General features: G+C 41.8%; 1 protein-coding gene across 2 annotated transcripts in view; it reads left to right on the top strand.

Annotated features, from left to right (window-relative positions):
- Positions 1-19,442, top strand: part of SHQ1 (SHQ1, H/ACA ribonucleoprotein assembly factor) — a 39,564-nt gene that overhangs the window by 18,246 nt on the left and 1,876 nt on the right. For both annotated transcript variants that reach the window (XM_017747234.1, XM_017747235.1), the window contains one exon: positions 169-289. In XM_017747234.1, the coding sequence (XP_017602723.1) occupies positions 169-289 (121 nt within the window). The remainder of the gene's footprint in view (positions 1-168; positions 290-19,442) is intronic.

Genomic DNA, 19,442 nt, shown 5'->3' with positions numbered 1-19,442 from the left:
GTGGAAAATGAAGGACACAGTTACAGTGCTGCTGTTCCCAGCCTGTGAATCAACCCCAGTTTCCAAGGTGGTCGTGGATACTGTGGTTACTAAACCCTCAGATGTGAGATGATAAAGATGATCCATTATGATTTTTTGTGAATTACAAAAATAAAAATCTATTTCCAGGAAAAGCTGCAGTTTTGAAGTGTCTGCTGGACATTCACAAGATTTTTATGGAGAGTGACCCTGCCTACATCCTTAATGATCTCTTCATTACAGACTATTGCATCTGGATCCAGAAAGTCAAGTAAGTTCTTCAGCAGTTAGTGATGTGGGAGATGTTTTTAGCATACTTCATCTATGAACAAGTGTCAGTAAAATAAATTGTCCCCTATACACGGGAATATGATAAATTTTTTTTGTTTAGTAACAGTGTCTGTCCAGCAATTCTTGATACAGAAGCAAAGACATTCAGTACACTTTTTAAATGCAGTGACATCACTGGAGGAGGGAGGGAGGAAGGAATTGCATTTGAAATAAAAATGTGAATTTTCATTAATATGTTAATTGAGGTTTTGGGGGGGAAAAAACAAATTCTGGGGAATTCTCATTACACTGTGATCTCTCTTAGGAAGAGAAATGTTTATGCAGCTCTTACGTAACTTCAGGGTAAAGGTTGGAAGGAGCTTCTAGGTCAAAATTGACAGCACATGCAGAGCATTCCCAGCTGTATGGAACATTGATTTATGGGCTGTAGCAGTTGCACCAATTGATTATTAACACCAGAACAAGTGTCACAGATCTCCATGTGCTCTGTGTTCCTGCTGCTGCAGCTCTCCCTGGCAGTGTGGGAAGCTTTGGCTGCCACTACTAGAGAGGAAGGAGGGACTCTGCCACCTCCAGACAAAATCCCTGCAGTTGTGTGTCTCACCTGTGTTCTTTTAAAGGAATCAGCATGGCTTATTTCCAGAGTTTTGGGAAGTTTGCAGCCAGACTGGTTGGAATACCAGCATGTTCTAGTGGCTTAAAACCAAAGGTATCAGTAGGAAAACAGTGGGAAGTGGATTAAATGATTAAAGCAAGCTGCGTGTTCAAATCTTACTAAGCTTTATATTGTTCTTGTCAGATTTATTCTGTTTTTCATACAGCTTTTGTATTATTTTTCCTTCCTTTTTATGTCTTCACAGCCTTCTCTGAAGGCCCACAAAAGAAGGTGTGAGTTGGAACAGGCATGACTAATATACACACAAAAAATGGCATTGTCTTATTTGTTAATACAGCAAGGCAGACTCCTAAACCAGTGGCTAAAATAGTCTTTGTATTTAACGAGAGACTGTGGGGGATAAAATAACTGAAGTGCACAAGACAGTGAAGGGGATATAGAGGGAATTTGCCAATAATCAGGATCAGAAAGGGGAATGAGACAGAGAATTGAGTCAGCCTGCACAGGCTGCATGTTTAGGTGTGACTTTAGCAGTACTTCTTGGAGAATTAAAGAGCTTCAGTTCATAGCTGTTTATTATGTGTTGTAGATGTTGATTCTTATTCTGTGTGTGCTTTCAGTGACTCTGTTCCTATAGGTAACAATATATAAAGTACTTTAAAGCAATTACAGGTGTTTCCAAATGTTTTGATTCATCAATCCTAATGAATTCCTGAAACAGCCGGTTTATTTTACACTGTCATATTTGAGGAGGCTTTTTTCAACCACGCCTTAAATGTGTGGGAAATTCACCAAGTGTGGGGAAATTCAGGTTGAAGTTGAGTTGAAAAAGTGCAGTAAATAAAGGAGAAAGTTATTTCATGGGTCTTTCACAAAGAAATGAGTCATTAAGCAGTAATACCTCTGCTGCCCATATCAATGAATATAATGTCTAGCAAGTTAGTCATAAAACCCAGTTTTCTTTAAATCCAGCCCAGGAAAATGCACAGTAGCTATAAGTGACTGATAGATTAACACATTTCCTCCCAGACTCTCACATTATGTCCCAGTTAAGCAGAACTGACAGCTGCTGGAAAGAGGGCAATTAAGCTATCTTATTGTCAGAGAGACATGGCACAATAGCTGTCTGTCATTAGGGGAGCAAGAGAGAGAGAGAGGAGCTGCAGAACCCAGTCCTATTTTTAGGCCTAAATCAGGACAGCATTTAAGCATATGCTGCAGTCATTGCTGTGCAGTTCAGCAGTGTTTGAAGTTCAGCAAGTGCGAAGGGAATGGGAACACTTGGTTTTGTTCCTTTATGTGGAAGGGAGCAACTAAGCTCACTTGTCACTCCAGAACATACCCTGACAGGGTGGTGATTTGTCTGTTCAAGGCAAGGGGTCCCAGCTCCCCAAGGTGAGGCACCTGGAGAGGAGGGTGCTGCATCTTCCCTTCCAGGGGCAGAAGGGTTGTGACATCCCTCTGGTAATTAATTCCCTCTGAAGCACTGGCACAGGGTGCCCGGAGCACCATCCTGCACCCGGCTGCTCCATCCCTGGCAGTGTCCAAGGCCAGGTTGGATGGGGCTTGGAGCAGTCTGGGATAGTGGAAGGTGTCCCTGCCCAGGGCAGGGGATGGATGGAGATGAGCTTTAAGGTCCCTTCCCACCCAAACCCTTCTGTGATTCTATAACTGCTGTTGTGGTGGAAGAGTTTTGGGAGGGGAAGGTATTTATAGATGTTATTGTGGTGGTCTTTGAGTGTTAGTTATTTCTACCACCAGTCAGTCTGGATACTTCCCTTGTTTTGTTTCTTAGCTATTATTTGCTCCATACAGGCTTCATTAACTTCCTTTGTCTCCATTTCCTCCTGTCCTTTTGTGGCTGAGAACACTCTCAAAATCCATGGAGGGTTTTCCTTTTCTTCTCCCCTTTCCCTGTAAGTAACAAATTCCTGGTGGAGGCTGAGCCCTCTTTGTTTAAACAGTTAAAACAGACTGTAGGTCCTTGTTAGTGAAGAATTTGGGCAGTTTAAAACCAGCTGGAAACAAGCTCTTCAGCTCACCTGTGCTAGCAGAGATCTCTGGATTTAGGAAGAAAGTTTGGCACTGGCAAAACCATAATGCATATATCCACTGATCGAAAGCACACAGTCCCATTCCAGATGAAGAGAAACACCCCTGGTAGGTACTAGCTTTTAAATATTCCATGTGGAAACAAAAACCTTATAGCCAGCAGTGTGTCAATAGCTGATTATAAATTTGGTTTGAGATCATAGTTTGGCTGTGGGTAAATTAGATGAATAAGTGAATGTGTCACTGGGCTGGCAAAAGCTGATTTATTTTAAGCACAGTGTATCTGGAATTGGAAATGATGAAGATACTGAATAAAACACAGGTGGCTAATAGTCAGCTGAGGATGGGGAGTACAAGCTAGGCCTGGAATTCTGAGGATTTGTTTGTTTGTTTCCAGAAAAATTACTTTATTCAGGTACCTGTTACTGAGAGAAAAGTAGATTCTCAAATGTCTTAGACAATGCAAGATAGTAGCAAGTGTAGCTAAAATTTTCTCTTCCTGTTGGCAATCTTAAAGCTAGTTTTACCTGCTTTCTAGGTTCCTAGTATTTCCCTTCAGGCTGCTTGTGAACTGACTATTAATAATTCCATCCATTGTGTAAAGGGGCATGTAAATCCTTCTAAGTGTTGTTAGGTTTTGAAGAAAGGGAGCATGTTGCTCAGCCAAACTTATCAGAAAAGAGGGAAAAGTAAATGTTAACCTGGGTAACAAAAGCTTGACAAAGACCTATGGAGGCAGCTTGTGGTAAATCTCAGCAGGTGGTGTCAACATTTCTGTTGAAAAGCCAGATGCAGCCAGATGGAAAATTGCATCTTTAACCCCTGAGGTCATAATGACATGTCATCACTTCATTTGATCCCCCTGCTAAGTGAGCTTATCATCCACCCTGCTGTCACTTCTGTTATTGCTTTCATTTCCATAATAAAATTAAATTTAATTTGCCTGGTTTGCATGCTTTTGTTCTTTAGGTCCGAGCTTTTACAAGCCACTCTGATACGTATGGCAGTCTCTCCGAGGTGAAATTAGAACTGAATGTGTGTTCTAAGTCTGCAGTTTTTTCCATCTTTCACACCTTCCTTTAAGCAGAAGGGGATGAGGGAGAGGAGAAGGGTTTTTGGGGAAACCACTGGTCGGTTGATGGCTGCAATATGGGCAGCTGGGACCAGGGGAATCCAGGTGTGCATTTCTTGTAGAAGAGCTTTTTCTCCCTCAGTCAGGAGTCTGTCTGTGACCCCACAGGAGTTGTGTCCTTTGTAGAAGTCAGAATAGTTTACCCACTGTCTCTTGCTGTGCTGAGGTTCCTTTGTGTGGCCTGATGTCTTTCTCCAGTGTTTTGTGTTCCCCTTTGTGCCAGGCTCTATTCACATGGTGTTTTTTGGCTGCTGTTGCACATGTGTGCCTGCTGGCCATGACATGGGTGGGAGGCTGAACAGCTTCCTTCAAGTCCTTGGCCAGACAGGCAGTACAGGCAGTTCTGCATCCCTGCTTGAGGGAACAGCTCCAGCCCATGGCAATTTAAAATATTTTTACCTAATATTTACATGGATATTTAACTTTAAACATGTACCACTTTAATATTGGTAAATGTGTATTTTCTGTGTACCTGAACTGGAGGTGAAGCTGTGAGTGTTCCTGGCAGTTTTCCAGGGTTTAGTGCACTGAGTATAGAATCACAGAATGGTTTGCATTAGAGGGGACTGTAAAGATCATCAAGTTCCAACCTCCTGCTGTGGGCAGGGACGCTTCCACAAGACCAGGTTACTCATCCATCCAGCCTGGCTGTTGTACAGTTGCTTGCTTCTCACGGTTTTATAGTTTTATGGGTATGAGGTGTGCAGGAGAATGTTTGATCCCATGTACAGTTTTCATTATCACTATTTTTCTACTTTTTAACTTAACATAAAATTATAAAAAGTATTGTTTGTGTTGTATTTTGTAGTAGCTTCAACACGTGCAGTGAAGGAGAGCTGCGAGCTAAGACAGATGAGCTGTTAAATTGCCTTGCTGTGTTCTGTGGAACTGTATCTGCAACTTGCTTTGTTATCCTTCACAAATACGTGCTCTGCACCCTGAGACAAATGTAATGTTGCTAATTTTGGTGACTGTAGGTGTAACATGCCAGTTCGAGCATGGACTCCTTGATTTACAGTAAAAACCAAGAGTCCTGGTGGCATTTTTACAGTCTCTGTAGAAGCTGCTGTCTTTATTGGAACTAACTAAATTAAAGGCAGATATTCTTGAGCGTGTCATATTTGCCTCTCCTGGTTTGCAGGTGAGACAGCCCCTGAAAGGTGGGTTGGCCTCGTAGGTCTGTTTTCCCTTTCATCTCTTCCTTACAATCGAAGCCTAGTCCTTGTTACACCATAATTACCCGCTCTGAAGCCAGCAGGGAGTTGCTGCTTGATGTGTAGGATGTGAATTTCCCCTAAATAAATGTAGGATTAATTACATTCACAGCATGTCACGGAGGTGATGAGATCGACTGTGATTGTTCAGCCCCCCTTTTCTTTTCCCCAGGTTTTCTGACTCCCTTGTTTAATCAATACAGTGTAATGTTGCCCTGAAGTGTTAAGGCCTGATGCTGCAAAGGCATGAAGGAGTCCAGGAGTATGAGGAAAAAGATGATTTGTGAGAAAAAGGATTTTTACTGCCTGCATCATGTCAGATCCTAAAGTGCACAAGGGAGTAAAGAACTCAACCTTAAAGTATTGTAATTTCTGTCCATTGCATTGGTTTTACTTCAGGCTTTGCTAGATTTGGGAAAATAGTTTGTAACATACAAACATGTTTAAGTTTCTGTAGTCAAATATGATCTTTCAATGAATGTAAATAGAATTTTAACATACATTCTGATGGTATATTAAAATAATTTGTGAAGTGGATCATTTATCTGCAAACTGAAGAAATTTGGTTTGGTTATTATTTGCTAAAATCTGTAAAACTTTGAAAAATGATTCAAAGTATGTAAAAAGATCTTGATTCTGCCATTTTGGCAGCTGTTTCTTCGTGGCATTTTTGTTTACTTTAGTGTTTTGGGATTTTGTAAAGCTCAAAATACTTGAAAAGACACAAGCCAGGCTTTTGAAAGTCTTTTGGTATTTGCTTTTTTGCTGCTTGTAGGGTTGATATTCATAGATTAATAGAATGGTTTGGGCTGGAAGGGACCTTAAAGCCCATCCAGTGCCACCCCTGCCATGGGCAGGGGCACCTTCCACTGTCCCAGGCTGCTCCAAGCCCCAATGTCCAGCCTGGCCTTGGGCACTGCCAGGGATCCAGGGGCAGCCACAGCTGCTCTGGGCACCCTGTGCCAGGGCCTGCCCACCCTCCCAGGGAAGGATTTCTTCTCAATATCCCATCTAAACCTGCCATACTCACGAAGTTCTATTTCACCTTTATGGCATTTTCATGTTCCTAGGAAGGGTTTAACTGTAACCTTTGAAACTCAGGACTGTCCTACTAAATGAGGAGTAAGTGGAGTTACTATTGCAGGCTCTGCACCTCTCCTGTGAAAATACGGAGTTCAGGCAGGAGCATTCAGGAATAAAACTGTCCTAAAAGGTTTTCAAATGGTGCACTGCTAATGTTAGTTTATTAAATTTTTGATTTGTGATGGGGGGAAGAGGGAATGTGTTAACACATAATAAAAATGAATTCGTGCTTTAAAGCATTCTCAAATGTTACAGGAATATGCTAATTTTCAGCTGTTAACCTCCTGGATCCAGCAGCCGTGATTCCAAAGAACAAAGGCATAGGCAGTAATATATTCTGGATGAAAATCCTGCCTCTTGGCTCTGTGGGATTAATCTGATTTGTACAGCATGTTTAAAGCACTTCATCCCGTTGAGGCGTGAGGGAAAATGCCCCTCATGGTGTTGTGTTTCACGTGTGTTACAGGGTCATGGGCAGCTGTTCCCTGCTCTGGCAGGGTTTGGGTTTGACTTTACTTTCATTGCTGCCCGTGTCAGCCTTAGTTTAGTGGAGGCTGCAGTAATTTCAGGTTTGATAAAAAACTCAGTTTTCGAAGTGTGTGGTGCAGAGAAAAGCCAAATTGCTTTCATGGTGCTGCTTTGAAAGCAGCTTTGCCATTAGCATGTGCTTTTAGTGTATGCTCTTCTGTAGCCAGTTGTGTTTACTTATCAGGTAGAGTAATGACCCCATCACAGAATTCCTTAATTTGATCTGTTTTATAGTGAGAGGTTTATATTTTTGATGATATCTTTTTTAATGATGCTGTCATTCTGGATGCACTGAAGCCAGGTAATTCTCTGCCCTCACTCCCTGCAAAACAAAAGCAACTCCTATTTAGCAGAGTTTTAATTTGAAAGCTATTCTTTCCTTTGCTCTTTGGTTTGAAAAGAGCCATGCAGGTACAAGGGCAAACCCCAAAACCTTGGTGCTGCTTGTGGTCACACCTTGAGCACAAGTGAGGCAGCTGGGGTTTCTCAGGCTGCACCCTGACTGTCCTGTCCGGACTTGCTGCAGGAGCTCAGGACTACAATCCCCAATATTGTAGCTCATGACTACAATCCCCAATTACTGTAATTCCTTCTTAGCAGGTTTTACAAGCTGGCATTACTACTGCTGGCAGCCAGTTCAGTGTGCAGCACTGTTTGCTGCCTGCTTGGAGTACTCATGCTGTGCTGGCTTTGCTTCCCATTCACTTCCTTGGTGGCCTGGAGTGCTGAATTAACTTTGAGCTGCACCAGCTGCTCTTACCAATAATGGGAGTAGCTAATTGAAATGGTCTCTTTGAGGTTCATTTTATGCATATTTAAAAATCTGTAAGAAAATATATGTGTCTTGTTAGAAATTTTTTTGTGGCATTAAATGTTATTTATTTAAAGGTATAAAATGAATTGCACAGGCTGCCCCCGACTGGCCATAAGTGCTTATTTGAACAATGTGCATTTTAATACAAGCAAGTCTAAAATGACACACTCAGTAAAAGCTTGTAGAGCACAGTTATGGATTGGAGAATAAAAGACAGCTGAGGGCAACAGCTTCAGAAAAATAGGTTGGGTCATGCTTGAGAACAGTTTGAACCTGAGCAGGTGAGAGAGTGAGTACACTTGAGCTGAAGAAGCAGAGTAGTATCATTTAGAAGAAGGAAGTGGCATGACCTTAAAATGCATCATTTGTAAGACTGTTAAAACACTGATTCTAGTGCTTGTTCAAAAAGATGTTGAAAAATGGAGAGGATTACGGGGGAAAATGCTTCATGAATGTAAATGCCTGAGTGACCTGTGTTAAGCCAAGACAGCAAACAAACCCAGGAGTTCATTGGTAAGAAAATTAAAGGTTGATTAGGACTTGTCTACAAGTATGATGTGACAAAGATTGCAGGTTTTAGCCATTAAGTTTTATAACCAAAAAAAAAATCATGCATCACAGTCTGTTTGAACAGGAAAAATTCAAACAGCAGTAAGTTCTCACATTTTCCTAGTGAAAAGTAATTCTGAGTTGACTCATTCTCTCTGTGTTGTTGGGTAACTCTGTACAGTCTTACTTGTTTTCTATCAAAATTGCACAGCTCAGATGAACACCTTGTGATTCAGCCCCAAGCTCTGGGTCTGGTGCAGAAAGTATTGGAGATTCTGAGCAGTTTATTATGCTACTAAAGCAGGAAATCCTATCATTTTCCTTAAAACTTAGGTAGGACTTTGCCAGTTTATCAAAGCTTACATTGACTGTTGCTAGAAAACCCAAATTTATTTATTTTCATCCCAAGTCATCTGTTCTTATACCTTGGATCACAATTCTTGGATTTAAATATAATAACTACTAATTTGCAGGCACATTCTGTGTGTCTCCTCTTTCACTGTTTTGATGCATGTTTTTAATACAATTTCTGTTTGTTTGCTGCCATCACGAGCTGCCAGTGCCTCTCCTTGGGTGCTGCATCTTGTTTAGGGCCTGAGCTGTCACTCCTGTCTGTAAAGCAGGAGGTGCACACAGAGCACTTGTAAATAACAATACACAGCTAATATAATACACTGACTTAAGAGCCTTAAGGCAAAACACTGCCCTGAGGGCTCAAAAGGGTGATAGACAGGTGTGTATAATACCAGAAATTCCCCCTCATGTATGTTTTAGCAAGCCCTGTAAAACATGGATTTTTAACAAGGGATTTAATCTCTCCTTCCAGCTGCTAGCTGCAGTTTCCTTTGATGTTTTTGCTCTCCTGCCCTCTCTTGTTTTTTCCTATTTATTCCATCGCTTTTCTATAGCTCAGATTCCTTCAGGCTGTGTCTGAATGCACCTTGCTGTGGGCAGAGAAGGCAAAGAAGAAAGCCATTTTTTCCCCCCTCAGGCTACTGCTTTGATTTTCCAAAGTTGTTGGGAGGCAGTTCCTATGTGCCTGCAGAAGGGTCAGTGATCTGTGTCGTGTCTTTTCAGTCAGCACAGCTCAGCTGAGTGGATTTCTGGTTTGATGAGGGGAAGGATGAGCTGCTGCAGCCGTTGCCTTTTGGAGCAGGTGGAATGTGCAGCTCTGGTCTAAGGGGGGGAAGCTGAGCTGCAGGCTTGGGAACATCTTCCTGGTTTGTTTCCAATCTGCTCAGCAGCTAGCATAATAATAATAATAATAAAATAATTTCTCTGAGGCATGATCATGGACTCATGGAACGGTTTGGGTTGGGAGGGCCCTTTAGAGGCCCTGCAATGAGCAGGGCCATCTTCAACTTGGTCAGGTTGCTCCAAGCCCTGTCCAACCTGGCCTTGAATATTTCCAAGGATGGGGCAGCCACAGCTTCTCTGGGCAACCTATTCCAGTGTTTTATCACCCTCGTTGGTAAAAACTTCTTATATCTAATCTAACTCGACCTTGCTGCAGTTTAAAACCATCCCCCCTTGTGCAGTCATGCCCCGGAGCAGCTGGTAACAGGTGCCCAAACACAACAGGGGGTGTGTGGGAGGAGCTGGGAGCAGGCTGCTCACTTTAGGCCCTTGGGAAAATCTGTGTTTCTGCCAGGAATTTGCAAGATGCTTAGGTTTGGTGTCTTCTGTTCAGACTGTGTGAGTCGAGAATGGACTGAGTTGAGAAGGCTGCAGGTAGTGTTTTCCCTTCAAGTGCTCCGGGTGTCAGAAGCAATGGAGCACTGGAAGAGTTAAACTCTGATCAACCCCACTGTGTTGTTTGGGGGATAAACTCCATTGCATAGGGGTAGAATCGTGTTGGAGTCATATTTGTAATTGTGCCTTTAAGCCTGTTCCCTGCCACTGTTGTTATTTTTGTAATACAGGCCTTTGCTAGCATTATCCTGACACTAAAATTCACATTTTCTGCCCTGCTGTGTGTACCTTTCATTCCCATACTTTAACACAAATTGTGTAATTTGCAGCATGAGAAGAGCTTTCTCCTAGATCACCAGCAATGATGGTGAAGACCAAGTTCTAGATAATGGCAGCAAAGAAACTTGAGGGAGATGGGGCTAATACAGAACAGTTGTCAGCGTTCCATTTCTGTAACACAGCCAATACTGCTATCGTTTTATATAATCTTTCTTTCTCTGCATCTGTTTTGTGGTGAGTTACCAATTCATCTTTCATTGTTTGTGTTTATCATATATTATTTTGGAAGCTGTGCCATTATTAGATGTTGGGACTGGCTGCAACTTACTGGAGCTATTTTGGCAACAAAGCTCCGTTAAACTATTCTTAAAACATATAAATACTCTTCAGTTTCTTTTTATAGTCCAATGTTAATTCCACGTCTGTTTCCTCTTATGAGTATTTTCATAATATCATCTATATAAGTAAGCTGTACTTGATTTCTTTTATAATCCATGATCTGTTTGGTTTCAACTTATCAAAAAGACCAAGTAATGAAAGTAAGATGTTATACTGGAAAGCTTCATCTTTTTTTAAAATATTTATAAATGTGAAGTTCAGCTCATGCAGTATTTAGATTCATTATGAAAGAAGCACTGTGGAATTTCAGAGTAAATATGGGGGAAAGTCACTTGAAACATTCAGACTTATTAACATAAAAGAAGTCACTTAAATTGAAATGATGGTGCTATGTTTTATATTTGATTTATGGTTAACAAACTGTAATACTTTGAGCTATGCAGATAGCAGTTCATGTTTACAAGACTGCCAGTTGGATTGCAGTGTAAGTACATCACTCTCTTGGTTTCGGAATCCACATAATGCCCTTTGAAAGCCAGAATTCCAAGATTAAAGCATTTTATGTTCCCCTTAAGCCCGCTGGATTCTCTCCATCAGCCGTTGTTTATGGCGCAGGGCTGTGTTCTGTCACCTGCACAGAAGGGGGGTTCTCATGTCCAGAGTAGTTTCTTCATGCTTCATTTCTGCTTTTCTGATCCTGTCCATTTGAAGTGGGGGCATCTTACTCATGGGGAGATGCATTTTCCAGACTTTTTTGAACCCAGTGCTTCCTTTTTTTGCGGTGTGGTTTTCCTGTTTGCAGTGAAGATTTGTTGTGCAGGGAAGGCTGTTCCAGTCTCTGGTTTGTCTGAGATTGTGAGGGAAGGAGGAAAAAAGACTTGATAAACTTCCCAACCCAAGCCTTGTGCTCTTGTCCCTTCCCCACGTAATTTTGACACCTCCCAGGCACGTCCACAGCTGGAATTAGCAGGGATCAGCTGGCTGGTGGGTGCCTGCCCTGGCCTCCTACTAAGACAAGACATAATAGCTGTGTCCTGCCAGCCTTGTCCCAGGAGGCTCATTATTTATCCCTTTGCTTATTTTCATGAAATATGTAGGAGTTTAAAGATCCTTAAATTCTACTTGCTCTTAAATTTGATGAAGTTGCCTGATGTTTCCAGGAGTTGTTAGAAAGGAAATGATTAATGGTCAGTATGGACATAGACAGTGTAACTGTGTAAAGCTAGGTTATTTAGGCAAAAAAATCAGAGTCCATCATCTTGAGAGATAGAAAGCATGAATTCCTACCTGCAGTTGCATAAAAGATCTTACACAGACTGAGCACCTTTTTTTTGAGCACTGACTCTAGAAGTTGGGGAGATGGTTTGTTTCTTTCCTATGAAAACAGTGGTTAATCTAGAACTAATTCCTGTGAACAAATGTTGTGTTTTTGCTGTTGTGTTTACACTCATCTGTCTTTCTTTTGCTGCAGATAAGGTTGAAGATTAGTTAAAGTTTAGGTCAATTTTTACCTGAGTCCTGAAGAAAATGATTCTGTTTTTCCTTTACTAACATTCTTCCATTATCTCCTGTACTCATTGATCAGAGCCAATGAGATTTTAATGGAGTTATTTATGGCCTCTGCCTCTTACTATAAAAGTGTATAATAAACTGAGCACATGAAACTGTTGGATGGTGCTGTTTGTGTTTATCTCTGTTAATTGTATGACCTCTTCTGTGATTCTTTCAGACCTCCTAAGCGAGGTAGGGTATGATGAGCTAACCAGCTAAAAAAGGCTGGGAAGGAATTTAGTAGATGTTACACATGCACTTTTCTGATGATTATAAAGAAATATTTTCTGTGCTCTTCTGAATTAGGGCCTTTTGTTGCCGTGAAAGGATTGCCCTGTGGTTCAGGTGCTGTGTGTATTTTCTAGTTCACGCCTTAACCTTCATGGTAGTATTGTTGTGCTTTAAGTTTTAGCTTAAAAGGAATAGTTGTGTTCCCAGATATGCATGAAATAAAATCTGTGCCCAGATTCCCCAAACTTGTGGAGAATTGGGGTAGAAGTGTGTAGGAAGGTACTTTAGCAATAAAAACAGTGTAAAGTTAGTTGTTGTCCTGGTCTGTAATACAGCAGTGTGCATGACGGGCCAAGTGGGTGGCACTATCTGTTAACATTTACCAAGATTACTTTCTGCTCTGAATTTCCTTCAGAACTTCCCTTGGAGTATTTTTGTTCCCTGCTCCTGGACTTGCTTTTTCAAAGCAATTTCACTATGATTGGAGGTCACTGACTGGTGTATAATTGAAGCACTCATTATAAATAACCTTGAAAGTGAAATAATAAATGGTGAAATATGTGAGATGCTATAAAATACACTCTAAAAGGCGTAATCGAGCCTTAGTCTCTTGTCTGCAGGCAGATTTTGAGGCTCAAGTCCTTCTGTAACCCATGACTTTTTAAAGAGTGGTTTGGGTAAATGGATGGTGCCTTTAGTGTGATGAGTTTCTTATTATTGTACCTAAATGTCCATTTGTGAGGGTTCTTTTCCTGAACTGGAGGGGTTTTGTGATATAACCTCATTGTTGGACCATTTATGCAATTTTGTGCCTGTTGACTTGAGCTGTTTCTGCATTAATGAGTTCTGCTTTAGTATTCAGTGCCATCATCCTTATTGCTCCTGTGTCTCACCAGTCAGGGCTGATCAAACTCAGGCTCTTTCATGTCTTGAATATTTTATTAAAATCAAATTGTCTGTCAATTCTGTATCATAAGAATTCAATCATATTTTTTTCTTTCAAGCTGCTTGAAAGTGCATATCAGGTGTGGAGGGATGTTTCTCATTTTTAGTTGCCTTTCTGAAGGAATTGTGCTACTTTTGTGCTAAACCCCTGAAGTTTAAGTTCTGTTACAGCCATTCAAGAATGTGCCTTTCCTCTGCTTTATCCTCCACGCCTGGCTCTCAGAATGTGCTGATCAGTGACCAGGGTGATCTCAGTTAACTATCAGCTTCAAGCTTTCCCCAAAGATGACCAGTTTGGTTGCTCCAGTAGCTGTTTGGGGCTAGATAGAAGCTGCATCTGAATTTTAGAGCAAAGAACAGTTTATTTTCTTCTTGATGGACTAGTTGGGTGCTTTGCCAGCTGTGTCATTCTTGTATGAGCTCACTTTCTTATCTTTTGCTTTCATGTGTGGCTGTAACTTGTTGAGCCTTCTGCTTTGAGAGAACTTGAGCTGTAGGCTTACTGCCATAGGGATATTAATTTCCATCAGGATCGTGACAGAGTTCCTGTGGGGAGTTCATTGGGCATTATCAGGCGACTGGACATTGAACAATGTCTCTTCACACCCCTGATGTCTGGGCAGATATGGCTTGGGCTGGAAGACAGTGATGGATGGAATCCAGCAAGATCCACTGTGGGCAGGGGGAAAATGAGACCATCTGAAAGGTGTGGAGAGGCTGTCCCTTTGCAGGTGCCCTTTTATTCACTGGTGACAGACCCTGCAGAAATACCAGGGATGTCCTATTGCAGCCTGTCCTCAACCAGCCTGGTGGCAGGGCAGAAAATTCCATTATTCCTTATAGTTTAACTGACATTTCAATGTCCCACAGATAGTAAATTTGCACACTCTGTATCTGAACTGCTGAGACTCTGGGATAATATCTGGTGATGTCTGAGATAATATTAACTCTAGAATTGTCTTAATACTTACAGTGCCTCTGGCTAAATGAATAATTGTGGGAAATTGTGAGCAGTGCTGCCAGGTATGTAATTTGGAACACATTTAAAGTGGGGATACTTGTCTGGTTGTATTGCTTGGTATCTTATCCGTTTTATCAAAGAAAGATGCTGTCTGTGAAACTTTCTCTCCTAAGTTTGAGTTTTGCCAGGCCTTGTGAAGAAAGGTAGTGTAAACATAGCCTGATGCTTTCTCTTTAAACTTGGTAACTTCTTGTATGTTAAAGAGATAAAATTGAGGCTCTTGTGATGCAGCAGACAGGAAGCCTTTTGCTTAACACAGCAGCTTTACTATTAGATGGATCCTGTGTGTCCAGAGCTCCTGCTGAGTGGAGATAAGTTAAATAACTGTCCTTTCTGTGTCTGTCAGCCCTGCTGAGTGGCACAGCGTGCTGCTGGTTTGTGTTTGAATGCATCCCAGGGAGCTGCAGGCCCACCAGGGCCAGCTGCTTGGCAGGGACGCAGCCCCGTGTTCATCCCCGGTGGAAGCCATGCCGCTCCAAAGGCACGTCTGCGCTTGAAGTCTCTGCTGCCTCTGAGACTTGTTTATCTTGCCTGCAAGGCGTAAAGATAATTAATGGAAAGTGTTTCACACTCTAAAACGGGGCTTGTCAGCCCTGTGGAGCCGAGTCTTGCTGGCATGGAGGACTGATTCCCACTGGAACACTGAGTGGGCCCTAACCACATGGGAGCAGCATGATCTTTAGTTCGTTCCAAGATCGGTTAGGTCGCGTTCAAACACCAGGCTGGCCAGCAGAGCTGCTGTCAGCGTTTGTGATACTGAGGGTCCCATGTTTGGTTCCTTTTCTGCTGTGCTAGGGCAGGAGCAGCTCGATATGTCAGCAGCTCTGTGCTGTCACTTGGCTGGGACTGAGCCCGGGGAGATAGCAAGGTGATTCTGCTGGGTTTTGCCATGTCTTACACCTTGTTTACACTGAGTACTTCAGAACAGGGGATGTTTGTACACATCTGTGAATGCAAAGCCAAATTGATGAGGCAGTAGAAATAATCCTCCTATTGTTTACAAAAACAAAAGCAAGCTGGAGCTTGTGCCTGTGCAAAGTCACTTTTCATTCCACAGCTGGATGTTACTGACTCCAGCTTTGGGAGGTTGTGTTGCCAGCGTGACTCTCTCATAGAATCATGAAATGGTTTGGGCAGGAAGGAACCTTAAAGAAGATCAGCCAGTTTCAACCAGGGACACCTTCCACTATCCCAGGTTTCTCCAAGCTGCATCCAGCCTGGCCTTGGACACCTCCAGGGACCCACAGGGAAGCCACAGCTTCTCTGGGCAGCAACATTCACTCCCATGCTTGCAAATAATCTGCAGAGTGTTTTAGATCTGTAATTCCCCTGCTATGATTGAGTATGCAGTGCCATCATCATTTGCAATGAAGAGCAGAATGCTGATTTTCATATTTTCAAGTTCTCTTTGAGTTGTTTTGTTTTAGCAGTTACGTTAAAAAAACCAGAGTACTGGATGTAAGGGAAGTACCAGGCAGATGGGAAGGTCTGAGTTATTAACACTATTTCTTTAAACCTTTTTCCTTTCATAGTGCTGACTGATGGACATAGTGTACAGAAGCATAATTATTCTTTTATTTCATCATTTGGGAAAAATGAGAGGATTTTGTGGCTGGATGTACCGCCCACCCAAGTCCTGCATTTGTTTTTTACTGTTAGGGTTGACTTTTGTCTTCCCTTCCAGCTTACGTGAAATCTTCCTTGGAAACAATCAAATCCCTGATGTCTGTCTGCAGTGAGACTTCTTCCTCATAGCTCTGTGTTCTGGAGATAACAGATCTCTTGACTCTTCAGATCCTGGTGCTCTCTGTACTCCCTGGAACAGAAGGCAGAACTGAAGCTTGTAGGAGTTTGGCTTTTCCTGGAGCTGTGTCCTGCTCTGCTCCCACCCTGGTTGTCACTCGTGTCTCAGCCCTGCAGTCAGTCCCATCACTATCACTTCTCTTCATGCTGCCACAAGTGGCCTTTGCAATAAACCTCTAATGATTTCCCTTTCCTGTTGCCATAATCCTCTTTTTATTTTTCTCAGAGTTTTATCCATCTCCCTTTATTTGCTAAATCTCCTTTGAGTCTTTGTTCTTTTCAGCCCAGTTTCACTCCTTTATAATCTAAGATCTGTAGAACAAGCTTTTTTTTATTCTTCTAGCACCTGAAGAAACTCTCTTGTGCCTAGACAAGGATTACTGTAGTTCTGTCTTGGAATTTTAATTCCAGACTACATGGACAAGCCCCGAGATGCTTCTCTTATCTGTTCCTCAAAGCTATGCATTAAACAAAACATGCATCTGATCAGTTTAACCTGTAATTAAACATTTTCCTTAAGCAACTGACATCGTGATAACTAATAATTATCATGTGTAGCACCTTTAAAACCTATTATGCATGTTTATGTAAGAACACTATTACCATAATAATAAGATATCATTACCACAAATGTGCATACTGAATGAGCATGTCTTAAAGTAATCATGGATTCCATTAATCATACTTGAAAAATTAAAGTATTTGCTGTCTAATCTCTCAAACACTACTCGAAAGATTTTGGAAACAGCAGGGCCTGTTTACTGCAGGTCTCTCATACATGAGATCTTGTTTCTGGTGTCTCATTTTTGTTTCCTGAATTGTTGCCTATCTTTCAGCTTGGAAAACCATCAGCTCCAAGACCCATGGTCTCCCATTGAAAGCATTTCCATGCTCTGATTTTTAGGCTGTTTGCCTGGCTTTTTGTCCAGGGAGTGCTGCCACCTTTTCTTAAGGTTGATGTGAAATGCACTCCTGAAACCTGGTTCTCTTCAAATTAGATAATTGCCTTAAAGGAGATGAACTGATGGTTAATTGTAATTCTCTTAGTCCCTTGCACAGGAGCAGGAAAGAAACAACCTTATTCTTGAAGTGTTCTTTGTTTGGTTGTTTTTTTTAATACAAGATTGCAAAGTTGGGGAGTGGAGTTTTTTGAGTTTATGTATAAAATTGTCAAGAGGTGACAGTTTTGAGTTTGTCTCATATTGCAAAGTTGAGCTCTGTAGATTCTGATTGAGACTGGATGAGCAGAGTGAAAGTTGGGAAGAAACATTTGACCCACAGAGAAAACAGAAATGAGACTTTTTTGTAGAGTCAGAATATTTAGGGTTGGAAGGGACCTTTAAAGGCCATCTAGTCCAACCCCCATGGCCAAGAGTTAAAAAAATCAACTTGCTGCTCTAGGGAGATTGTTCTTTTACCTGTCAGCAGGACCACGTTGAATTTAGTAGCATAATGTGTGTTGAGTCACGAGTTTATCACTGTGTATTTTCTTCCTTAACATTTGCCATTAGGTAACCTGGACACAGCAAAGTATTTATTAATGCCAAAAAGGCACATTATGTCTTAAACTCCTTAATACTTGATGCAGTTCTGTGATATGTTTCTGTATCTTAATATATAAACTGCATTATAAGGGAGTAGTGAAGGAGGTAGAGAGGATTTTAAGTACTGAGAGTCTGGAGTAGGGGAAATAGGCATGAAGAGGTAGAAAAAAATAGGCAAAAATAGGAAAAAGGAAAAAAAATACACATGGAACTGGGAAGCAAATTTACAGGGTCAATGGAAGTGTGGGGGGAAACAGGACTTTGAAAATTGCTTTTCTGTCTGTAATGGCAGCAGTAAAACAGGTGGGTGAGACAGGCAATGGGAGCTGGGGGGTTTCCCCAGAGGAAATTGTGCCAGAGGGTGTGAGGAGTTGCTCGTGGTGTCAGTGAAATTAAAGGGTACCACATAAAATGGGGACAAAACAGGGTTCTGTCACAGGGCACATCCAGCCTTGGAGCTCCTGTGGCTGTGGACAGTCAGGGAACAGGAGAGGAAAAGGAGTTGAATCTTCATGTTCTGAGCAGCTCTCACAGGGAAAGGGACACATGCACAGAGTTAACAGGAAGGAAAGAGGCTGTTTCAAAAGCAAAGCAAAATGCTTTCTGGAGGGGTTATAAACTCTTGTGACTCGGGGTATAAATCAGCTTCTCCCCAGAGTGCTCAGGAAGCAGATTTCCCTGCAGCCACTTGTTTTGTTCCCACCTACCTGCAAGGCTCCATGAACCTCTCAATGTATCACTTGGCTTCTTTTCCTTTCTCTTTACTGATGGAGCAGGGAGAATGCTCACTTTGTTCCAAATTAGGTTGGCAATTTCTCAAATCCCCCCTAACTTTTTGAGAAAAATGCAAGTCAGTGACAAAAAAATGGAAATAAGTTGCCAGAAAGAAAACATTAGAATAATGTCTCTTTAAAATTTGGTACCCTTCTTTATATTAGAGGCTGCTAGGATGATGTTGTAGTTAATTTTTAGCTTTAGATTTGAAAATTCTAGAAATATTCATTGTTTTCTGTTGCTTTACTTCTGGGAAAGTTATTTCTCAGTTTCCTAGGCTATGGGTTGAACTAAGGAAGTTTAGTGTGTTCTATGCCAAGTTTTTAAAGCATTTAAATGTTGCACTGTCTGTAAAATGTGTAAGGAGCTGCACTGAATTTCCCTTCCCCCACTTAAAAATACAATTCCTTTAGGAGCAAAAAAACCCCAAAACCTGGAAGCATCTACGTTATACTGAGTAATTATGCCCCCTGGGAAATAGAATATAAAGATCTTTAAAATCATTCAAGTGAGAGAGCAAGCACTTTAACTTCTGCCTCGCAGGAGCTGTGTATTACATCCCCAGCTCCCTGCTCCAGTGTCAGTGTGTCGTGCCTTGCAGGTTCACAGCTCTGGCAGAGGAAATGAAACCCAGTCAGTTACTGCAGGATTTATAGCAGACCTGCTGCTGCAGGAAGTGGTGAAAAGCTGATTGATAGTCTGAGGCAAAACTCCACAACAAGAAACAGGATGTATGTTTGGGTTTTCATGCCCATTTTCCCCTCTGCCCTCACCCCCCTCCATTTCAAGGCACTCTCTCACTTTTTAGTCTCTATTTATAAATCCATGGTGCCCTTTTCTGGTAAAGCACGTGCTGGCTTCCAACACTCGAGGAAATGGATAGGGCTGGACCCGAGATTTGAAGCCAATGTGGTGTGTCTGCTTTATTAGGGGCATTTATCTAAATGGTCCTGTTCCTCCTGCTGA

Source organism: Corvus brachyrhynchos, unplaced genomic scaffold (genome assembly GCF_000691975.1).
Source record: "Corvus brachyrhynchos isolate BGI_N302 unplaced genomic scaffold, ASM69197v1 scaffold91, whole genome shotgun sequence".
Classification (NCBI taxonomy): Eukaryota; Metazoa; Chordata; class Aves; order Passeriformes; family Corvidae; genus Corvus; species Corvus brachyrhynchos.
This window is presented reverse-complemented; position numbering and strand designations above follow the sequence as displayed.